Below are 24,204 nucleotides of genomic sequence, written 5' to 3'. Positions count from 1 at the left end.
CACAGTCACCTTCCGACGAAGACTCGACTGCGCCAGTTATAAAGGTTCCATGATCGGAGGGGAGATTCACGAAAATAAATACGCCGATGTGTTTAGTTAGACTGTCCAAAACGTTCTGATTTTATTGTGGCGTCTATCAATTGTGCGGAAAGCAATTTCCGTAACTTATGTATTTGAACCCCCGTCTTGGCAGGACTTGGCGTGGTTCACGCCAAGTCCTGCCGAGTGACAAAACTTAAAAAAAATCATATCTGGCAACACTGTACGAAAAGTTTGAGTACGCCATTCGATTCTACGTTAAAAAATCTTCAAATGTGCATACCCAAAAGTTGACTTTTTGTTAACTTTTCTCTTAGTAAAACGCATTTTTAAAAAGGAGGTTTTTCAAAAATCTCAGAAAAAGAGGAGGGTCCACGGGCGCGGGGTCGGACCAAATTCACCAAGCTTGGGATTCTTTGTTTTTGGGGCAAAAACGACCCCCATGCCAAATATGAGCAGATTTGTTGAAGGTCGATGTTGGACGCGTGGTCACTTGGGAAGGTATAAAGAAAGGTATAGGTTTTACTTTAAGGCTGGACGTCATTTTCATCTTCGTAAATATGTCGATTCAGCATGAATTTTAAGCGGAAAAATCGCCAAAAAATCACACTGCATCGATTTTCGACGCTCTATCGATTCACCTTGACAGAACTCGTCTATCTCCAACCCTCGAATTTTGAGAAAATAAATTCCGTGGAGGTCGAGTGATGTTCGTATGTGGTAAAATTTTGCAAAATTTTGTGTCGCGTCGTTCTCAGCTCCCATATATCCGATTTCAATTCTTCTGAATGCAGATCAAAGCTAGTGTGCTGAACCTGGGCGAGTTTCCGCGCAAATTTCGCAAATCCATCTGTTTTCGGATGCGGCCAGACTTTTCAACAAAATACACAGTTTTCAAATGAAAATATGGTCAAATTTTTTCATTTTCATATCTTTTATTTATCTCAATAATTGCATTTTTCGAGCTCTACAACCTCCCAAATTTTCATCCAGATTCATAATATGGTTCTGGAGTTAGAGCCGTTTGATTAACCTACCATAAGAAAAAAAAAACCCTAAAAAAGGTAAAAGCCCACCTGGTGACCTTCGCAAACACTTTTCATTTCTGATTTTATTCGAAATTTCTTTCTACATTCATAGTATAGACCATGAGTGAGCATCTGAAACAAATTCGACATCTATAGGCAATCCCGATCAATTTTTAGAACGATTTACTTTTTGCCTTTCTTACTAAAGAAAGGTATAGGTTTTACTTTAAGGCTGGACGTCATTTTCACCTTTGTAAATATGTCGATTCAGCATGAATTTTAAGCGGAAAAATCGCCAAAAAATCACACTGCATCGATTTTCGACGCTTCGTCGCTAAGTCGATAAGTTGTCAAGTTGAGCTTCGAATACTGGCGCGAGAATGCTGGCGCATATATTTTGTGGCTCGACTTATACTCGTTTTGTAGTTTGATGTTTCCTACAACATGTAAGATATCGCAGCTTTTCGGTTTCTTTTGCCCTGTCCGTTTTTGCATAACTGTCCAATGTTTATGCAAAAACTTTTGTGACATAGGACATTCATCCGGCTACAATCAATTTGTTTCCCGTGCGCTCCTAAAATTGCCTAAATGTAGACTTCATTTTCTTACGTTTATTTAACAGGGTTCGTTGGATTCCAATAGGAGCTTTCTAAGCTTTTCATCGTTTATATCGTTTTCTAAGTTTTCAATGCTGGCGACGCCAATGGCTTTCTACCTAAGGTTCTCGCGATTGAGTGTGTAGTGGTGCGGTTGTTAAAAATAGCTATCTCTGACTCTGTCACTTTCGTAGAAGCAGAATGACTAGCTTCCCTGCACCGTGCGGCACACGCGGTTCACTTGTACCTCGGTTTTGCTTGGCTTGGTGCGCTGGAACGATGAACCAAAATACCAACACACAAAAGGACTCGTACCGAAGCTAGAAAACCAAAACCGCGTTTTGCGTTGTCACTGGCGCATAGGAAGCTTGCTATGATCACGTTTGCCATAAACGCTTGTTTGATTACAAACGTACAAACATATTGTACGATTGAAAATTCTAGATTAAATTTTCAAAACAACCTATCCCTCATGGGTTTCCTATGCAGATAGGGCCTTTTGAAAATTTAATCGAGAAATATTCTTTTGGTGAAAATTGTGTTTTTTATTTCTTTTGGAAACCATATCATTTATAATACATTGCTTTCATCATAAGACTTTCTTTGTGCTGACGTTATAAATAAACAAAGTCGATGTTATGAATTGGAAAAAGTTCTACCATTGTTATATTTTTTAGTAAGAAAGGCTCTTTCTCACCCCAGGTGGGATTAAATCGGGATTTTCAAATGATTTTAGGAGGAAGGCATCAGTCACTGAAGTTTTTTTTTTTTCATAATAACGGTCTGTGAGGGACCCGGGCGCAGTAGGATCCAATTGAGTGATCAATTCTACTGTACTCTACAACTTCACTACACATTTTGCAGCTTAGTTTCAAACCCTTGTTGAGTTCCATCAATCAACAAGTTAGGTACAAATCAATGATGGTCGTTCCCAGTTGACTTGAAAAAGCCATATACAATACCTACAAATAAATAAAAATGATACATATAACTCAAGTATCAGATGACTCCTTAGAGTATCCTGAAAGTTTGTAAATAATTCGCATTTATTGTGTTAAGTTTTACTTCAACCAAGAGATCCCAGGTTTTAGAAAAATGCTAGACTTACCTAAACCTTAACCTTAATAAATACACTCGCATTCGAGGCGAAAAAATTATAATTATTCTGTAAAATATTGTTAACGTTGTCAGTATCGTAAGAATAATGAACCAGAACCAAAGAAAGATGTAAATTTTTTCGTTAACAACGTTTAGTGGAAGAATGCATATAGCGTCATGTCGTTCGACCTGTAAGTAAACACATATTAGAATAGTCTAAAATATTTTTTTATAAATCCAATTGTATTACTTCTCCGCTGACACCATACTTGTAGAATGTGCATTTGGTCATTCTGGGAAATATGTAAATCATTGGATCCATGCGATCTTCTTGATCTGCTTCCATATGTGCTATCACGTCTAAACCAAACGTCATGAACTCACCGTCAAAAAATCGGTTCATCAAAAACATTTGGCCTGCGAACATTAATTACAATTTTAGTGTAATGAAAAAGTTGTACCGTCAACTGGGGTCCATCGGGACTACATTCTGGGAAGGGGTTTATGTTTTTAGAGCATGTAACATCTTTAAATCGAATCGAATGTACTTATTTTTGTTCTAGCTCAAAGTACCTAATCCAAAATATAAAAAAAACATATGTTGCAAAAACATGACTATACCAACTCTCGGGTTTGTTTTCAAAGGTGAGAAGCTCTTTCAGATTTCAGTCATTCGATATTTTTTGTATTTTTTAATCCGACTGAAACTTTTTTGGTGACTTCGGTATGCCCAAAGAAGCTATTTTGCATCATTAGTTTGTCCATATAATTTTCCATACAAATTTGGCAGCTGTCCACACAAAAATTATGCATGAAAATTCAAAAATCTGTATCTGTTGAAGGAATTTTTTGATCAATTTGGTGTCTTCAGCAAAGTTGTAGGATACGGACTACACTGAAAAAATATGATACACGGTAAAATTTTTTGTGATTTTTTATTTAACTTTTTGTCACTAAAACTTGATTTGCAAAAAAAAACACTATCTTTATTTTTTTTTTTTTTTTATATGTTTCAAGAGACATCAATGCCAACTTTTTAGAAATTTCCAGGTCGTGCAAAATTTTTTGGACCGAGTAATGATTTTTTCAAAAAAAATGAAATATTGTTCGCAAAAAAATTTCAACTTCATTCTTCGATGTAAAATCCAATTTTCAATCAAAAGGGCATCGTTTTCAAGTTAAAGCCATTTTCAGGTGACTTTTTTTTGAAAATAGTCACAGGTTTTCATTTTTTTAATTAGTGCACATGTTTGCCCACTTTTGAAAAGCTGAGAAAATTCTCTATATTTTTCTTTTTTGAACTTTGTTAATACGACCCTTAGTTGCTGAGATATTGCCATGCAAGTGTTTAAAAACATGAAAATTGATGTTTTCCAAGTCTCACCCAAACAATCCACCATTTTCTAACGTCGATTTCTCAGCAACTAATAATCCGATTTACAATGTTAAAATATGAATCATTCGTGAAATTTTCCAATCTCTTCGAAATTTTTTTTTTCATTTTTTTTAAATCAAGACAAATACAAATAGTGTTTTTTGCAAATCAAGTTTTAGTGACAAAAAGTTGAATAAAAAATCACCAAAAATTATTTTACCGTGTATAATATTTTTTCAGTGTAGTCCGTACTTTGCCGAAGACACCACATCGATCAAAAAATCCTTCAAAAGATACAAATTTTTGAACATTCATGCATCATCAGCTGCCAAATTTGTAAGGAAAATTATATGGACAAACTAATGATGCAAAATGGCTTCTTGGGCATATCGAAAGCACCACAAAAGTTTCAGTCGGATTGAAAAATACAAAAATTAAAATTCTAAAAAAAGACCGATTCAGTAGAGAATTGCTCAGGTTCTAAGTGTCATTTGTACAGTGACCGTTTTTGATCAATTATCGTTCGATTGACAAACCATCAAGATTTAAAATATATAAATTGTTCATTTACACGTCCTATAAATGCTCTTTACTGAAAAACAATGAAAGCTTTATTTGATCAAGAGATAGCAAACTAACAATAGAACTGTCCTAATTAACACCATGTCTCCCGATGACTCCTAGATGACGGTATGCAGAAAATACAACTCGCTACACCCCACATTTCATACACAGTTTCTAACATACCTATCACATTGATCAGTGACAATAATTCACATATATAGTACCTGTAAGCCCACCAGTTGTGATACCTTGAAATGAAACAATAATTTATCGAACTAAACGAACCAATTTATAAGTATACAAACCTCAAGTTATCCCACAAATAATCGAGAAGTAATTTTTTCTTTTGCTTCTTTTCGATTTCTGAGCATATGCCAATATCAAGGTCCATCATCAGTGCGTGTATCTTTCCTCCTTCCCAAGATTTCCAAAGCCATCGTGGTGTATAAAACAAAATTGCCTGTAAAACACAACGCAAAAGAAAATGTTTAATGAATGCGTAGGAATGACAGGCTGTCGAGAAATATTGTTTTTCCTCAATAAATGATGATAATGTTTTTTTATGGCTGATGTATGGGTAAATGAGCTTTGAGATAATAGCACCGTGCAACAAATCATGAGCCATGTGGAAGCATAAGGTTTATAGTCACCAGAAACACCACCTTTCGAAAACTAATTCTTCATATAAACTATATACACGAAATGCAATGAAATATGATAAACTTGACTCGTCTTGAAACGAAAATTAGTGATGCACGATGTAATTGTAGTAAGTTTAATTGAATTAAAATTTTGATGAATATTATTTTGTCAAATACATTTTGCTTGAGCACACATAAAGCAAACATATAAACTAGACTGGTTCTGATAATTCACAGTACCTATGTAAAAAAAGTATTTACACCCCTTGGGCACTATGCACATTTTGTGATAAAACATGTAAACAATTTAAAGTTTGACAGAAACCTAGTATTACGTTTTGTTCAGAAACTCATGCCAAATGTTTTGCTACAAAAAAACTCATGAAAAGATGATTTCTATAAAAAGTTCTATAACAAAAACTATTACTAAAATTAAAAAAGGTGCAGAAAAAGTTTTTACACCTTTCGAAAAATTGACATAACTAATGTTATTTGTTGACAAATCACCATAAATCCAGTCTCCCAAATCCAAATAGGCATCATTGACTGATTAAAAAAATAATTTGGATTCTATATAAAGTTTACTAACTACTTAGTTAAAAAAAGCTAAGCAATCCCCCGACGACCCCCGGGTCTTTTGTGGTATCTGTTTCAAGTTTCTGCTCATTTCTAAGCGTCCGAAGGTTATGTGTGGTGAGTCACCCAAAACCTCTTCTACGTAAATGGACCGACATTTTACTTCCCCATCCGATAGAAGGCCAGGAGGATAAGACGGGAATCGAACCCGCGCCCCATAGCAACTACTTAGTATAAAAGTTTATATAACTCTGGAAATTCTATGTAAAACTTATCTAAACTTAATTTTGCAAACTTTCAATTCAACTAAATGTCATTATATTACACAGCAAAAAATCTGATGGCAAAATCGCATGCAAAAGCATGCATATCACCTTCGCCAAGAAAGTCATTTAGTCATTTTTGCATGTACAATTTTTGTAAACACAAAAAAAAAGTTGCAACCAACGGGATTCAAACCCAGCACCAACAGTAAAGACTGGCGCCTTAGCCCGCTCGACCATCAGACCGATGAAAAATGGAAAGGATAAACGCATACATGAGCTTGACATTTTGGTCAAGTAGGTTTCCCATACTGATGGGCTACATATTCCAGGGTGTAATATTACATAGAATTTCATAAAATAGTGCAATATTTATTTTACACCCAGGATTACTACTTTTATTGCTGTGTACCATAGAATTGCTAAATAAACATTTTGGAGTGGGTATATAATAGGGTGTTTCAACCAAACAAAAAAGTTCCCAGATTACGACAAACCGAGGTTTCCCTTGTAGAGGATACCCATAGGGACTCTCATGCCAAATATCAGTCCATTTGGTTGAGAATTGGCCTGTCCCCAGCGGTTTAAAGTTTACATGGAAATCACTATGGGATTGTTGTGCTTTTCGTTCAATCGTTACTACAGATCTGGGGACAACATGGATTCATTCGGAATAAAGACAGGTGTGTAGGTGATGGTCAAATTAACACAATCCAGAGGAATTAGGCTTGTCCATTCTGTCCCGAGGTGCGCATTGGATCGACGTCCGGTGTCTCCAAAATCAACGATTCATCCTTCAAAAGCATCGCATTGTCCTTAGTATGCTATGACGGCTAGGTGAAACCACGACGCCCCATATCAGACGGTGAACACGAGGAGAGGCATCGATTGCATTATTATTACAAAATCGTCATGCTACGTTATTTAGAATAGTTAAAATTCTTACAGGAACAACAATAATTATAATTTTATTACCTAAAAGATTTTTTCTAAGCCAAAACTTGAGTGTATGCTCTACCACGTGTTCTCCGTCTGGCTTCGTGGTTTTAACCTAGCCGTCATAGCATACTAAGGACAATGCGATGCTTTTGAAGGATGAATCGTTGATTTTGGAGACACCGGACGACGATCCAATGCGCACCTCGGGGACAGAATGGACAAGCATAATTCCTTCTGGATTGTGTTCATTAGACCATCCCCTACACACCTGTCTTTATTCCGAGTGAATCCAGGTTGTCCCCAGACTTGTAGGAACGATTGAACGAAATGCACAAAAATCCCATAGTGATTTCTATGTAAACTTAAAACCCCTGGGGACAGGCAAATTCTCAACCAAATGGGCTGATATTTGGCATGAGCGTCCCTATGGTTATCCTCTACAAGAGGAATTTCGGTTTGCCGTAATCAGAGAACTTGTTTGTTTGGTTGAAACACCCTAGTATATAACACCGTTTGGGGGTCTTTGTATCGATAGAATAGATTTTTAGTTGGAATTTCGTACCAACACGGAAATACGTCGTCGGAAAATCCGCCGGCATCCGAACCAGTCTACGATTCACAAATCAACATATGTGGCATCGGAAAGATCATACAATTTCCGATCTCTTGATACCCAAACATCTAGGTGTTTTATAAAACCCACGTTTTTAAATACCTAGGTTATGGTTTCGTTTGAGCAACCTGCCAAAAATGTATGGACTTTCGTAATTTTTGTTCTCGTGGATCAAACTTATTTTTTGCTAAGGTATTTTAAAACGAGGGTTTTTTTTTATTTTTGTAATAGTATTATTATTGTAGGGGTAAGCGTGATTGCCTCCCATCCAGTCGGCCTGGGTTCGATCCCAGACGGTCCCGGTGGCATTTATCGAGACGAGATTTGTCTGATCACGCCTTCGGACTAACCTAAAAAAAATGTTTAGGTCGTTAGCTCAGTCCAGGTGTAGGAGTCGTCTCCCTGGGTCCTGCCTCGGTGGAGTCGCTGGTAGGCAGTTGGACTCACAATCCAAAGGTCGTCAGTTCTAATCCCAGGGTGGATGGAAGCTAAGGTGTAAAAAGAGGTTTGTAATTGCCTCAACAATCAAGCCTTCGAACACCTAGTTTCGAGTAGGAATCTCGCAATCGAGAACGCCAAGGCAATGCTGTAGAGCAAATAATTTGATTTGATTTTGAATAGTATTTGTTATAGAACTATTTATAGAAATCATCTTTCCGTGAGCTTTTTGTAGCAAAATGTTTAACATGAGTTTCTGAACAAAATGTAGTACTAGGTTTCTGTCAACATTAAATTGTTTAGATGTTTCATCACAATATGTGCATAGTGGCCAAGGGGTGAAAATACTTTTTTTTAACATACTGTATGGTAGAAAATGTATGTGTGTGTCTAAAAACAAACTTTTACTGGCTCACACGGCACAACCCTAGGGAGTGTCTATAGGTTGTTATTTCTAGTATGCCACAATTTTGGTACATGTTGGGATGGAATTTTCTTCAAATTCCGTTTCTGAACAGATTGGATCATGCAAGTAACCTGTATTTTGAAAACGGTGTAGTTTGATTGTTATGTGTACCACGTGTTATCACGTAATGTATGGTAAGAAGGAAATCCTCAAAAATAGAACATTTTTTATATTTTCATTTCTTGACTCACCTGAAAAAACAGACAGAAACACACCCATTGGTAGTACTTATAAATCTTTTTGTCCAAACTCTTGCCATCAGAGTTTCCAACGCCGGGGTAAGGAACTTCACTGCCAACCTTTTTTAGGAAAAGGCTTTTCAAAGCGTAGGTTGAGTGTATCCAGCAGTAAGTGTTTAGTACTTCCTCTGGTATGTCTTTAGTGTGAACACAGTCGATAGGATTGCCAACATATTGCTTCGTGGTCACAATCAATGAAAATGACATCAATATCATCACGGTTATGGAGTAGTGCAACCGGAAAACGGGAGAATCGGTGTTTACATGACTAATTTTGACTAAACTTTTCAGACCACGAAATATATCCAACATTGTTTTTGGTTCAATGTAAGTAAATTCTTCAATTAGCTACCACTTTTAACTTAAGCAAGCCAATGTTTTTTTTTTTTCAAAATACTTCACCAGTTTATACCATATTATAAAAAATAGGTCTTGACTTGAATGGGTCAGAGAGAATGTTAACGCACGAAAAGTTCTCATTATTCACTACATGTGAAACTACACCACCAAATTTTTCCAAGCTTGATATTGTATGCTTAACATTTTTTTTCCTGTAGATTCACTTTGGGACAACTGTGTACAACTATTGTTCTTTGCAACTAAACTTTTCACTATTTCGTAAAGATCGACAATAAGCCTATTTTCGATTTTAACAGTGGTTAAATCTTATTTATATTTTTCAGTCACTGTAATGGCACTATTTTTCAGGCACTATTCGACGGCAAAAATGCTCCAACTCACGCCAGTGCTGCCAAAATAATGACTAGCAACTGCCTAAACTAAAAGTGTATATTGAAACAATGTCGGAAATTCAAGTGATTGATTGTCATATTTAAAAAGATTTATTTTATATACAACAGGAACGCTGTATAATGACATTTCTTTCATTTAAAAGCATCTTGAAGATTAGGCATGCAAGATGGTAAGTTTTTTGTGTGTCTTCTGAGATTACCATAATATGCTGCATATGAAACTGTACCGCAATAAAACGTACAAGGTGAAGTTGTTGAGGAGGCCGGGGGTCAGGGGGGGTTTAGGAGGTAGTTAGAAGCGGCCAATTTATTTGAAATTTATCTGAAAGAAACACGAAGCATAAATAACGTACAAATTTAGTTTGATTTTAATATACATAAAATATGTGTTGTGCAGAAACCCAGTGCAACAAAAACATTCGACTTGAAATCAGGTGTCTATTATAAAAAATAATAATAATGGGTTATTCTCCGAAAACTCACATGAAAGCAATATAAATTGCCACACTTCGATTTCCCTAACACATTGCTCACGGGGTAATTTTGGTTCATGATCACGAATTCGAGGTACATTTTTCGATATCTCGTGATGTGTTTTGGATTTTGGCTGAGAAACGTTTTTCAATGATTTCTAGCCCAAAACTGTGAAAGATAACAAATTGCTGTCAAAGGGATTTTTATGTAACATTGGACACCTCATTTCCCGTTACCCTCCAACTGTCTACTTCGAAAAATTGGAGACACGTCATAAATAGCAGCAATTTAAAAACATATATTGTGATAATTCTGATAACTCGAGAAGCATTAAAGAAAATTTCTTATGTTATACATCTATATATTTGTTTTTGCCTGCTCTGCAACTTTGTAGAACATTGGTATTATTGCAAATTCAAAAAGAAGAGCGGTTCTCTAGGATTTCGGTCATTCGATTTTTTTTTGTATTTTTTAATCCGACTGAAACTTTTTTGGTGGCTTCGGTATGCCCAAAGAAGCCATTTTGCATCATTAGTTTGTCCATATAATTTTCCATACAAATTTGGCAGCTGTCCATACAAAAATGATATGTGAAAATTCAAAAATCTGTATCTTTTGAAGGAATTTTTGATCGATTTGGTGTCTTCGGCAAAGTTGTAGGTATGGATACGGACTACACTGGAAAAAATGATACACGGTAAAAAAATTTGGTGATTTTTTATTTAACTTTATCACTAAAACTTGATTTGCAAAAACACAATTTTAATTTTTTTATTTTTGATATGTTTTAGAGGACATAAAATGCCAACTTTTCAGAAATTTTCAGGTTGTGCAAAAATCTTTGAACGAGTTATGAATTTTTAATCAATACTGATTTTTCAAAAATCGAAATATTGGTCGCAAAAATTTTCGACTTCATTTTTGATGTAAAATCAAATTTGCAATCGAAAAGTACTTTAGTAAAATTTTGATAAAGTGCACCATTTTCAAGATAAATCCATATTTAGGTGACTTTTTTGAAAATAGTTGCAGTTTTTCATTTTTTTAAATTAGTGCACATGTTTGCACACTTTTGAAAAAAATATTTTTGAAAAGCTGAGAAAATTCTCTATATTTTGCTTCTTCGGACTTTGTTGATACGATCTTTAGTTGCTGAGATATTGCAATGCAAAGGTTTAAAAACAGGAAAATTGATGTTTTCTAAGTCTCACCCAAACAGCCCACCATTTTTCAATGTCGATATCTCAGCAAGTAATGGTCCGATTTTCAATGTTAATATATGAAACATTTGTAAAATTTTCCGATCTTTTCGAAAACAATATTTTCAAAATTTTCAAATCAAGCCTAACATTTCAAAAGGGCTAAACATTCAATATTAGGCCCTTTTAAAATGTTAGTCTTAATTTGAAAATTTTGAAAATATTGTTTTCGAAAAGATCGGAAAATTTCACAAATGTTTCATATATTAACATTGAAAATCGGACCATTACTTGCTGAGATATCGACATTCAAAAATGGTGGGCTGTTTGGGTGAGACTTAAAAAACATCAATTTTCCTGTTTTTAAACCTTTGCATTGCAATATCTCAGCAACTAAAGATCGTATCAACAAAGTCCGAAGAAGCAAAATATAGAGAATTTTCTCAGCTTTTCAAAATATTTTTTCAAAAGTGTGCAAACATGTGCACTAATTTAAAAATGAAAACTGCAACTATTTTCAAAAAGTCACCTAAATATGGATTTATCTTGAAAACGGTGCACTTTATCAAAATTTTACTGAAGTACTTTTCGATTGCAAATTTAATTTTACATCGAAAATGAAGTTGAAAAATTTTGCGACCAATATTTCGATTTTTTGAAAAAATCAGTATTGATTAAAAAATTCATAACTCGTTCAAAGATTTTTTGCACAACCTGAAAATTTCTGAAAAGTTGGCATTTTATGTCCTCTAAAACATATAAAAAAAAAAAATAAAAATAGTGTTTTTTTGCAAATCAAGTTTTAGTGATAAAAAGTTAAATAAAAAAATCACCAAATTTTTTTACCGTGTATCATTTTTTTCCAGTGTAGTCCGTATCCATACCTACAACTTTGCCGAAGACACCAAATCGATCAAAAAATTCCTTCAAAAGATACAGATTTTTGAATTTTCACATATCATTTTTGTATGGACAGCTGCCAAATTTGTATGGAAAATTATATGGACAAACTAATGATGCAAAATGGCTTCTTTGGGCATACCGAAGGCACCAAAAAAGTTTCAGCTGGATTAAAAAATACAAAAAATAAAATTAAAGAAAAAAGACCGATTCCGTAGAGAATTGCTCAGAAGCTAAAAATTTCGAAGAAAATTACGTGTCTCTTGATTTTTGAATTTAAGTAATTGGAAATGGGAGATTTTTAAACTATTTTATTACTTTTATTGATGATTTTTTTTGAATTTTCTGTACGTCATCGAATCGGGTGCCTAATGTTACACTAAAGTCTTTTTGATACCAAATTTCTTTAGAGCAACACATGTCTCATGGTGAAAAACATTGGAAAGCGATTAACATTGAATAAAGAAGATAATAAGCGACAAAATTGTGCACTGTATTCCGCCGGGGAAATGAACCCCGTTCTATCTCATACCGTGAGATAGAACGGGGTTCAATTCCCCGGCGGAATACAGTGCAAATTTTTTTCGCTAATTAACTTCTTTATTAATGTTTATCACTTTCCAATGTTTCTCACCATGAGACATGTGTTGCTCTAATTTAAACGGTTACTGTCATTCGCTTCGCTTCGCTAGGAGACGGTGATTTTAGCGGATTGCAGACTGGATTTCACCATGTAATGTGATGATTGTCTAAGCCCAAGTTGCCTAGAAATAGAACCAATTCCACCTGAACTAGATTCTCACCACCATGACAGCCCTCCATTGCTGGCCGCTCCCATCTCCACTGCGCACCAGGGACAAGGAAAGGGATTTGGAAGACGAGAAGTGTTGATGCTCCACTTTTTTAAGGGGAAAAGGGAAAATCTCCACGGTGTCCCCAAGTTAGTTTCGCTTGGAGTTGGACGGTTGCGACCAATGGCATAATGTGTTTAAGGGTTATAGTTTTATTCTCAAGGCAAGCAATCGGATGCTGCTGTAGAGACAATTCCCGTTTGATAATTGTCAATTTAATTTTAAGGTGTTCAAATTTATTCTCAATGATGTTGCTGTCGAGACAATGTTTGTTTTATTTAATTTTTAGCTGATTAATTTTAAGAAGTTTTTTTTATAATCGCGGAACTTCCATATTATCATGCTGCTACAGAGAAAATTAATGTTTTATTATATATTTTGTTGGATTAAAACTGATTCAGACTTAGACAGCCGGCTGCTGGAAAGAACGCTCTCACCCGAGTCCAGAAACGATTCTAATTTATACGGTTACCCTCCTCCTGAGTTGAAAACTCAAAATTACGACCAAATTTCTATATTTTCAAGGTTTCAAACTAGAAATTATTGTGGAACGTGTCTTAGTAAAACTACAGAAGAATTTAAGGAGCCGTACAGCCCCACGGTCACGAGATATCGAAAAATTGATCTCGGATTCATGGTCAGGGACCAAAATCATACCTTAAAGCAAAGTTTCAAGAAAAACGAAGAGGGGTCGGGGCAACTGCTGTGTGAGTTAGTGGAGGAATAATCCTATATTAGAATATAAACCACGCAATTGCTTCTGGCTGATAATTCTACAGCTGTTTAGCTAAGCCTTAGAACTTAAAATAAATAAAAACTATATCATGCGTCAATAAATGTTTCACATTCCATCTTGGTTTGTTAGGATATCACTTTGGCGTCATCCATAAAGTATGTCACGCTAAAATCGGCTAAAATTAACCCCCTCCCCTATGTCACACTTTGTCACGCTGGCTCTGACCCCCCTTCAGAAAGTACGTCACGTTTTGTCGGACCCCCCCCCCCCCCCCGCACTATCTTGTTTTTTGTACAATTTTACACAGTAAAAAAAATCATGGTAATATTACATCTGGGAAGGGGTACGTCTTTTATGTCAGAAAAAATGTGTAATTTTACTTCTGAAAATGAGTAATTTTACCACTTTTTGAAGCATATTAAATCTATTATCAAAAACTCTGTTTCTTAAAGCCTTGAATCGTGTTTAATTTATGAGTAAAAGTTATCAAACATTAAATTTCTAAAGCTATATTTAAGAAAAAAAAAAATCAATATTAAATAAATAGTTTAGCGTGACGTCACAGTCTCACGTACCCCCCCTCTCCCCCTTGTCACACTTTGTCACACTTGCGACAACCCCCCCTCCCCCCCTAGAGCGTGACGTACTTTATGGATGACGCCTTTAGCGTTTGCTATAGCATGCACGAATTGAATAGACAAGAAAAAACGCGTTACATTTACAGTCATTTAACATATTGAAAGCAGCCACAATTTCGGAACACTTATGTAGTAATTTGTCAATTGGATGCAACATTATATTAGGGTGTAATATGGTTTTCGGATTCATATTCGGTTGCTCTGGAATGTGCTCTACAACTTTCCCGAAGAGAGTAAAATTAAAAAAAAAAAAATTTTCCCGTACAAATTTATATGGAAAATTTTATCGCTTTGCGCAATGTGAGGACTTAACCAATCTTTCTCAAACTTTGGGGAGTTGTTTAGGACCCCAAAAGGAACTGAAAAATTGCTGTGCTGGAAAATCAATTTTGTTATTACACCATAATGCAACATGCAACTTTTCTCTCGACCCTTCTATTTTGAGGACCATGGTTGGGCCACTCTCTTGTAATTCCACTAGAACAAGTATGTTTTACTTTATTACTAGAGAAAGGTAATGGTTTCACTTTGGTTTATGAATCACTTCTATCTTCGGTAATTAAGTATTCCATCAAGAATTTTTTTTTCGGAAATATCGCCAAAAAACTACAGTACATCAATTGACGCGCTGTTGTTGTTCGAATTTCAAAATTCCGTTATTTGTGTGGATTTGGAATGATTTTTCAACGAATCATACGATTTTTAATGAAAATATGGTCAATGACATTTTCAAAAAGTGTAAATATCCCAAAGGAAGGCCATGCCCCGGGGGGCGTAGTGCCAATAGTTTCGTTTCAAATATCCCAAAGATTACATTTCTCGAGCTCAACATCCTCCCAAATTTTCATCAACATTGATAATTTGGTTCATTAGTTAGGGCTGTCCCAAAAAAGGTGAACATCTTTTCTTCAAAATAATCTGGTGCGCTCTTTTGCGCTACAAGTTTGGTATATTTAAATACAATTTAGATGGCCCAACTGCCTTTAAGATTCTGAAATGAGTTAGTCAAACGTTTTGAAAACCGTTCAAGAACATATCATGGCAGACATGAACTTTAAAGAGGCTTTTTATAAAATACATCCGAGGCGTTCGCTTAAAAACTTTTCTTTTTCGTTATTTAATACTTTATTTGTGGGTAATGTCACTAAAGTAAAGTAAACTACTAGTTTTTGTGATTTATTAGTTTTTACAGAGATACGTCATGTATGGATGACCCTATAACCATGAATAATAAAAATATCAATCATATAAAATCATTCAAGTTCATTATTATGCATTTGGAGATCATTCTTTTTTTCAAACATGTTTGAGTACTAATCAACATCGCTGGTTACTCACGGTGTATTTTTTAGAACAAACAAATGATAAAAAATTCGGTATGTCTGATATTTGGCACCGTGAAAGAAGGGCTCTTTCCCGACATTTTGCGGGGTATACCGAAATATTTCGTCGGGGGGTCTAGCGCAACTTTTTTTTTTGAAGATTATTTTTCGATTTTATGGGATATTTGTTCAAAAAAGTCACACAAAATCGGTGCATTCATGTTGATATCACTCAAACTTCTTATGAATAAGCTTTGGAGACTCTAACCAACTATATTTCACCAATATTACCTCCAATAATAAAAAAAAATCGAACCAAATTTACCAGATTTCTAAATTTCTTTGAAATTACTCCAAAATCCAAGCTGGATACTACCGAAAGTAAATCTTATCTTTGTACAATTTGTCATGAAATAACAGCAAAATATTGCCCGGATACAAATTTGAGCATTAAACAATTCAAAACATAGATTATTTATTTTATAAGCTGTTTATTACCCAATAGGATCCGAAAATTATTTTTTCAATCAATAAGAAGTTTGCGGTCATCTAGGTTTTACCAAGTTTGCCAAAACATCTTTTGAACATAAGCTGTTTCTATTTTTAGAACTATCTGTGTTTGTTTCGTCAACATATTCTTGCTCGATTTTTCAAACATGAACGGGAACTACACATAAACAACTTGTTTACGAGTAATCCCAGCCGAAGCCAAAGGTCAAATCTACTATGTTATCATGTTTAGCAAACTGAAATGGAATATCATGTCTGCAAATGTCATTTTACTTTTCGAGTTATACAAGCATCTTTCCGTTGCCGTGTGGTCAGTATTCCCACTCTTTCTTAGTAATTGGCTATTGGTGCTTATACGAAAAACTTAATGATTATATACCATCTGTGGGGGTGATATTGAGTCAAAGTGATTTTTTAATGATTTTGAAAGTTCCCAGGTTCTTTTCAATGAAACATAATTCTGTTCAAAAGGCAGATGTAGTGGACATCTTTTAAAAAAAAGCTTTGCTGAAAATTTTTATGTTTGGCAAATGTCTAAAGTTGAGGTACGTTTTTGATTAAAAATAATTTCTCGAAAAATTTAAATTTAAAAATCAACGGTTAATTTGCTCTATAATGGCAATACTCTATAATGGCAATACTTAAATGATCGCCGAGCTACCGTGGCCGTGAGGTTACGGGTTTCGCCTCGTAAACGGAAGGTGATGGGTTCAATTCCTGTCTGGCTCGGCAAAGTTAGATCCCTTCAAAGAGTAAATCTGCTCACTGGGAATACTGACCGGTAGGGGATGGGTTTCGACTTGCGGCGTACGGCGTAATACGGTTTCCAGAGGTGCGTTTGATTCTCGTACCGGGATGATGAAGTTTTTTAATCTCCACTCCCGAACAATGTAGCATGTCAATACGTTTTTCTCAAACAATGTACACTGTGGGATGACTTGTTTGACCCTATCTTTGTATTTGAACATCATTTTAGCTTGATTTAATTCAATGTCACCCCCTCTAAGGGGTGCGATCGGGTAAATTTTCAAACGATCAAATTGCACTTTTCAACTGAAAACTAACTCAATCCACCTATGGTTGGTGCCTTCCTCACTCATTACCAACAATGGGTGATATGTGATATGATGGGTTAACCAACGGTTGGTTGGATGATCGATCCGGACATAGTTGACACTTAACCCTCGGAGGTTGGTCACTTTTTTGTTTGACACTTTTTAGTTTGTACCCCGTTGGTTTGACAAAGTCAATCTAAAAAGTGACGAACTGTCACTTTTTCACGGCGCTAACGCACACTATCAAAACAATGGTTTGGCAGTGTGTGTGAACTCTGTGTAAAAGGGGTGTCAAACTAAAAAGTGACCCCGTTCGTTTGTCAACAGTTGGTGTAAAATCATCGGGGTTTGAGTGTACATGCATTTAAGTTAGATCCTACCTCAAAAAAGAACTTAAATTTCATTTAAGTGGTCAAAACTTGAGACATAGTTGCAAGATCTTCAATGTGTTGAACTAGTTGAAAATGACCGCCTGCTCCACAAGCGGAAAACGGGTTTTTGGGTTATTTTAAGCATCTATGTAAATTTTGAGCGAAATTGATTAAGATTAACCCATTGATACTCGAACCTGAAGATGGTGAAAAAAATGTGTTTCATACAAAAATGACATTATTAAATCGCTAATAACTTTTCAGGATCCAGTTTTACAGCTTTGGCATGTTCTACAAAGTTGTCGAACATTAAATTTCCAATAAGAATCTCACTTTTGGGAATATTTGGATGAAAGTAGCGCAACGTGCAGACCAAACCATATGAAAATTTGGTGTTTCATATATTTATTTAATGGGTAAATGTTGATCGATTTAGCTCATATTTGACCCAGAGTCCTAAAATAGCACAAGGAACAACAATCAGCTTGTGGAACGAGGTTTTAAGAAAAAGTCTCATATTCTGGGCACCCTAGTATACATGAAGGTGGGTCTACGAGCTTTTAATAAAAAAGTTCATTTTTAGAGCAGGATTATAGCCTTACCTCAGTGAATTTAGAACAACTTTCCCGAAGACACCATATTTTTGGGATTTTTCCCGCGATCAAATCAAACCTGCTATTTAAGTTGAAAATTATAATAAACATGCCAGGAATGCAGCGCAGCGGAAGGCAAACGAAAACGAAAACGACGACGACGACAAAAGTCCAAGCAAAGAAACAGCGCGCGCGTTTTTAGGTAAACAGGCAGGCGAGAAAGCTCGTGAGAGAGTTTGAACCTGACACTGAAATAAAAAAAAAGTACCAAATTCCTATATTCTAGGAATTTTGGCTCCTTTCCTTATCCAGCTTTTTAAGCGAAAATGACGTTCGAATGGTGAACGCTCGAAATGTCAAAATCACGCAGTGGTATCAACATTACGAAAAAAGTGTGCCATGGCATTTTTTTTCTAATGTTGGTGCTACTGCGCGATTTTTGACGAGGAAAGCTACAACAACAACACCGACGGTAGCAGCACCACCGACGACGACGACGACGATGGACGTGTACGCAAAAAAGGTAATGGCCTATCTACAATCACTTAGCTTAGAAAATTTCACTTAGCTTAGAAATTTGAATCAATGGAAATGAAGCCGAGCTTCTACAATGGAAAAGTAATCAAATTAGAAACTGACGTATGGTTTGAAAAATTTCAAAATCTACGGTAAGTTGACGTTTCAATATCAAAGGTAAACAAACAACTGCATAGCAACGTATATCAGCCCAGCAAAATTTCTAAGTTGATTGTGGATGACGGCCGTAAGTTGCGTACTTTCCTAAGTAACTACTTTACTTAGATGTTCTAAGCTAAGTGATTGTAGATAGGCCATAAGGCGTTAGACGGTTTTTGGGTAAACTGGCGGTTTTACTCCAAAAACCCTATGGACGAATCGCAATGCCACCGTTGCCAGAAGTTCGGCCACGGCTCGCGGAACTGCAACCTCCCGCCCCACTGCGTGAAGTGCGGTGAAACACACCTCTCGGAGAAGTGTGCACTGCCGTGCAAGGCGGACTTGGGGGACAAGGCAGAGCAAACCAAGGCGCGCATTAAGTGCGCCAAGTGTGACGGCCACCATACCTGTAATTACCGCGGATGCAACGCGCGCAAGGCCTACCTCGAGGAGCACAAAACGAGGAAGAAGAAAGCAGCAGCATCCCACGCTGCCGGTAGCGGCGATGCGGCCCAGCAAGAAGTAACCGGGGAAAATCTCTTCACCTTGCCGGAGTTTTTTGCTCTAGCGGGTGAGATGATTTTTGTCGCCTCGTCGACAAGTTGTCAAGTTGAGCTTCACATGCAGACGCGAGCAATGCTGGCGCGTATAGAGTTTTGATACTAGATTACCCCCTTTTAGTGCAAGTTGCTTTATCGATTGCTCGTTCATCACACATCGCCTGTCATGATTATCTATGCTAAGCTTCAGTGAACGCAAACTAGACGCAAGCAGCTATCCGTTCTGAAGCCCCATGCTCATTCTTTTGCCTTTTTTTTTGCTCATTCTGTATTTTGGTTCATCGTATCGGCTCCTTGGCAATGAACCCAGCGTATGAGTCAAGGTGGTTCATTCGGTACCTTTGCGTTTGTCGTAGTGAAGTCTCTCCGAGCGCTCAGTCGCAGTATGCTTCCCAATCCCAAAAACGCCTAAATGCATACTACATAATTTTCTGGCTTGCTTATTGAAAACTCACAGTTTTGCCTAACGCCCAAATGTCAGTTTAGTGAATTCCAGTAGGCGTTTCAAAGCTTTCAAAAACATTTATGCGGCTTTACCGTTACATCGTTCACAACACGGCAAATTCTCGGGTGCCAGTCATTTTGTAACCACTTTAACGCTCTGGAGCAAGACGGAATTGTTTTGTTTTCTCGTTAATTCTTGATATTTTGAAAAGTGCAAAAAAACACTCATAGAATACGAACAATTTTGCGATAGGCAGAAAACATTACGAACATCGCAAATTGTGAGCTAATTCTTTGCCTCACAAATAATTTGTTCTGATTTAAAAAATCGAAAATGCTTGTGTGCGAGCACAGCTTACACCCGGCCATGGCAAATGAGGCAAAAACCAGCGCTTTCCAGATTTATGAAAAAATCATGTTGAGTTTTGAATTGATTAATGAATAGACCATTCTTTATTTTGCTACTTCTTTCAAAAAAATTCAACTGCCGTTATCTTCCTTTTGTAAGAAAGGCTCTATCTCACCCCAGGTGGGATTAAATCGGTTTTTTTTTTCTAAATTTTTCTTAATCTTGGTAATCTCTTAGTGATAAGTAATAATCGTTCCATAATGGATTGAGATTTAACACACAGCTGAAAGGAACTCCAAAACTCTGTTATGTACTGCGAATGTACAAATTGTAACATGATTCACTAATAAAACCGAATTGAATTGAAAATTGTTTTTTTTTATTACTAAATAAGAAAAGGAGGCAAAATTCCTAGAATTTAGGAATTTGGTACTTTATACTTGATACTTTATTTCAATGGAGAGAAGCACGTGCGTGTACGAATTGGAAATAAACATCGTTGTTAGGTAGCCCCTTACAGCTGGCCGCGCAAAATTGGTCAATTCAGGGCGCTAATAACTTCGCGGGAAAAATCCCAAAAATATGGTGTCTTCGGGAAAGTTGTTCTTAATTTAATGAAGGTCCTATATCTGAGAAATTTCAAAAATCGGATAATAATGGCGCCTTCCACAGGTAAAAAAGTATAACAGTTGCTTTTAATTTTGTGTGTGCTTTTGTGTCGCTGTTCGTATGGGGTGAGTAATTGTGGTAATCGAATAATAGCATCATTGGTGCACTGGAAGTGGGGACGCGAAGTCGTGATTATTCAGGTTATTTTTTTTGTGCTTTTGTGTCGCTGTTCGTATGGGGTGAGTGCATAATTTGTAAAGGGAGCGCGTGGTCGTAAAAAATATTCGGAGTGAAAAGTGATTTTTTGTGTGTGCCTTTTGTCATGAATTGTGTGTGTCGCTTGCGGGTGGTGAGGCAACGTGCTTGCTTGACAGAATCGTGTTTTTATGTGTGCTATCTCTTGCTAGCAATGATAATATCAGTCCTTCCTTTATCATCGTTGATCGGAGGGCACGCCGTCGGTTTAATTTTTTTCGTGTGTCGTAGTAGTTGTGTTTCAAAGTAACAGGGTGTTAATTTTGTTTCCTACTTCAGTCAATTGCGGGCGGCGAGGCCACGCGCTTGCCTTACTGAATTATTTGTATCTTGAGCGTCATTTTCGGTGAGTAATTGGTGTTTTTTTGTGCTTTTGTAATCTTAATTAATTGTTTTGTGATTTTCAAAGCCCTTTCTATATCATCGTTGATCAGAAGGCACGGTGTCGGGTAAATTGTGTATATTTTTTTCGAATAAGGTTTTATTTTTATGGTGAAAAAGCCATTTCTATATAATGATCGAAAGACGCACTGACATTTTGGATCGTCGAGTTAGTAGTCGAGTAGTGGAGCAAAATAATTGTGCGTGAGTGATTTTGTATGTTAACCAGAAAGAACTTCCCATAGCTTCGTTGCTCGGAAGGCTCGCCGACGGGTCTGTTATGAAAGTCCTCCCCATAGCATCGTAGCTCGGGAGGCATCGAAAAGCCAATACCTTATCCTACTAACCAAAAAAAAAATAATAATCACGTGATGCTTGAAGGAGATGCTGTGGACTCAACGGTCTCAAGCGGTATCAACAAGTATATACAGAGAAACCTCTTTTTACGCGGTGGCGTTACGCTTTTTGTTTCGTAGATTTCTCTTAAACCATACAATATTTTTGAAAGCTTCTAAAAGCGTTTTGTAGATCTGAACAAAACCTACAAATTGCTTTTAAAACATTGCAAAAATGTTGCGTCGTTTCAGAGAAATCTTCAAATTAGAAAAACGTAACCCACCGTGTAAAAAGAGGTTTCACTGTAGCGAAAAACTATGTGCTTGGTGAGTCTGCAACTTCAACTATCGGACCAACATTCCTCCCTTTCGTTGAACTGCAGGCTTCTTGGGAGGGCGCCGGTATTGACTAATAAAGTAGGGATCTTAAACATAAAGTAGGGAGAGGTTAAACAGTGAATGGATGGTTGGCTCCCACTGATCATATTTGATTCATTGTTTAACTTCAGCTGATCTGTCAGTAACGGAGTAGCAGCTCATTGGCAGTCAACCATGCTCATGGTCATGCTCAAAACAGTTGCTTTTCTCCATACATTTTGACGATTTTTCCCATACAAACGTTAAGCGATTGGAGGAGGGGTTCCCGTGGTCAGAATGAGCTCAAATTTGGAATTTAGCCTAGTGATAGGTCAATCTTTGATTTCAGGGAGTAGCCCTAAAAAGCCCGGATTCGGACCACCCTAATACATATAAATGCTGGAACATCCCTGAGAAACTGCTCAAAGTGAAGAATGTGCTTGTGCTCTACCCAAGTAACCAGAAGCACTAAATCAAAACTCTAAATCCACTCTAAATAAACTTTCCCAATGCTATGACACTTTAAATAGCCTTTCCCAATGTTTCGAAACATTTATAGCTTGAAACATTATTACCTACTGTATAATGACATATAGAACAGCCAATTAAAGTTTCAAAGCATTTAGCTCAATAATGTTTCGAAGCATTAATGGTAAGCTTTATATATCAATGTAAAGTGAGCTTTTAAAGTTACATCACACTTTGACATTTCTTCAAATGTTTCAAAACACTAACTCAACATTAGTGAGGGCAAAGCAAGTTTGGCAGTATTTGGTGGTAATTTTGTTGATGCAGGAAAAATCGTTAGGAGGAGGTCCAGGTTTTGCTCGGACGAGATCGTGTGCGGAGTGACATACGTCTACGCCAGCTTCAACGATACCTTCGTCCACGTTACGGATCTTTTGGGCAAGCAACTATCTGGCGGGGCACCGGTGGCATGAAGGTCAAGGCTGATCGTGACGAGGCTCGCCCTACGCTGCTATGTGGCCGCTTTGTACGTCGGCGGAAAGTGCAAGTCCCTCGGAATCACCGCGCTGCACATGAAGCTGCGTGCCGCCGGCGAAAACTGCACCAAGACCCCGGGACCGGGTGCGCAATCAGCGCTCCGTGCCCTGGCCCGTTCGTCGATGAATATTTTGTGAAGGTTTGAAGTGTATTGATTAATAAATACCGTAAACCGGGGTGACTTTGATAGGATTTCAAATTGTTTTTAGAATATTTTCCAACAAGTAAGGTTTTTCTCAAGATTATTATTTTTAAAACATGTACTGGGGTAGGCCACACAAAGTCCATGCACTATTTTGGAAAAAGTTTTTCAATAGTGTTTAGAAAAATAGTTACGTTAAAAATTCTTAGTTTTAATTCCGGGGTGACTTTGATAGTCAAAGTTTTTTTGTTAAAATCATATTTAAGATGTTCAAACTTTATTTGTGCGTTAAATGTATCATTACTAATGTAGCTGATATAGTTTGTAAGAAAAAAAATCAATGTTTATGTTAAGTTAACTAAGTTTATAAGCTTTTTTAACAAAATACATATAAATTTCAGGTAAAATTGTTAAAAAGTCTGAATTTTGCCTAAATTTGTTAAAACTAGTTTTGTTTGTAAAATTATCGATTTTTATTGCATTTTATACTGAATTCGAAGCACGAATCACAAGTTTTCACATTTTACATGAAATTTGTTCAACTGAATTTGCCTATAAATTTGGAGATTTTTTTTTAATTGTGTTTCAAAAACACATATAATTTATTATTTACAAACTTATTTAACCTTCTCCTAGTGGAAAATTGTCCAAAGAATCCGAAAATGCATTCCGTTTTCCGATTAAAAATCATGTTCATTGAGAAAATCATGACACTTTGAGAAGTTTAAAATAATGACTTCCATCAACATTTTCTTAACTATAGTTAACTAATTTTATAAACCTTTCAAAAATTTATGAAAAGTTCTTCTTGAGGTA

At 36.4% G+C, this 24,204-nt stretch overlaps 1 protein-coding gene across 12 annotated transcripts in view; it reads right to left on the bottom strand.

The window, feature by feature from the left end:
• The window catches only part of LOC6052895 (innexin shaking-B), a 243,815-nt gene that overhangs the window by 19,608 nt on the left and 200,003 nt on the right, over positions 1 to 24,204 (bottom strand). For 5 of the 12 annotated variants that reach the window (XM_038263416.1, XM_038263415.1, XM_038263419.1 and 2 more), the window contains 4 exons: positions 5,006 to 5,160; positions 4,884 to 4,948; positions 3,012 to 3,178; positions 2,772 to 2,950 (listed from right to left, as the gene is read on the bottom strand). In XM_038263416.1, coding sequence (XP_038119344.1) covers positions 2,772 to 2,950; positions 3,012 to 3,178; positions 4,884 to 4,948; positions 5,006 to 5,160 — 566 coding nt within the window. Of the gene's footprint in view, positions 1 to 2,385; positions 2,626 to 2,771; positions 2,951 to 3,011; positions 3,179 to 4,883; positions 4,949 to 5,005; positions 5,161 to 8,827; positions 9,811 to 24,204 lie in introns of those variants that run through there. The other 7 variants (XM_038263420.1, XM_038263421.1, XM_001869038.2 and 4 more) reach the window with 4 other exon arrangements.

This window comes from Culex quinquefasciatus, chromosome 3, assembly GCF_015732765.1.
Source record: "Culex quinquefasciatus strain JHB chromosome 3, VPISU_Cqui_1.0_pri_paternal, whole genome shotgun sequence".
Lineage (NCBI taxonomy): Eukaryota > Metazoa > Arthropoda > Insecta > Diptera > Culicidae > Culex > Culex quinquefasciatus.
This window is presented reverse-complemented; position numbering and strand designations above follow the sequence as displayed.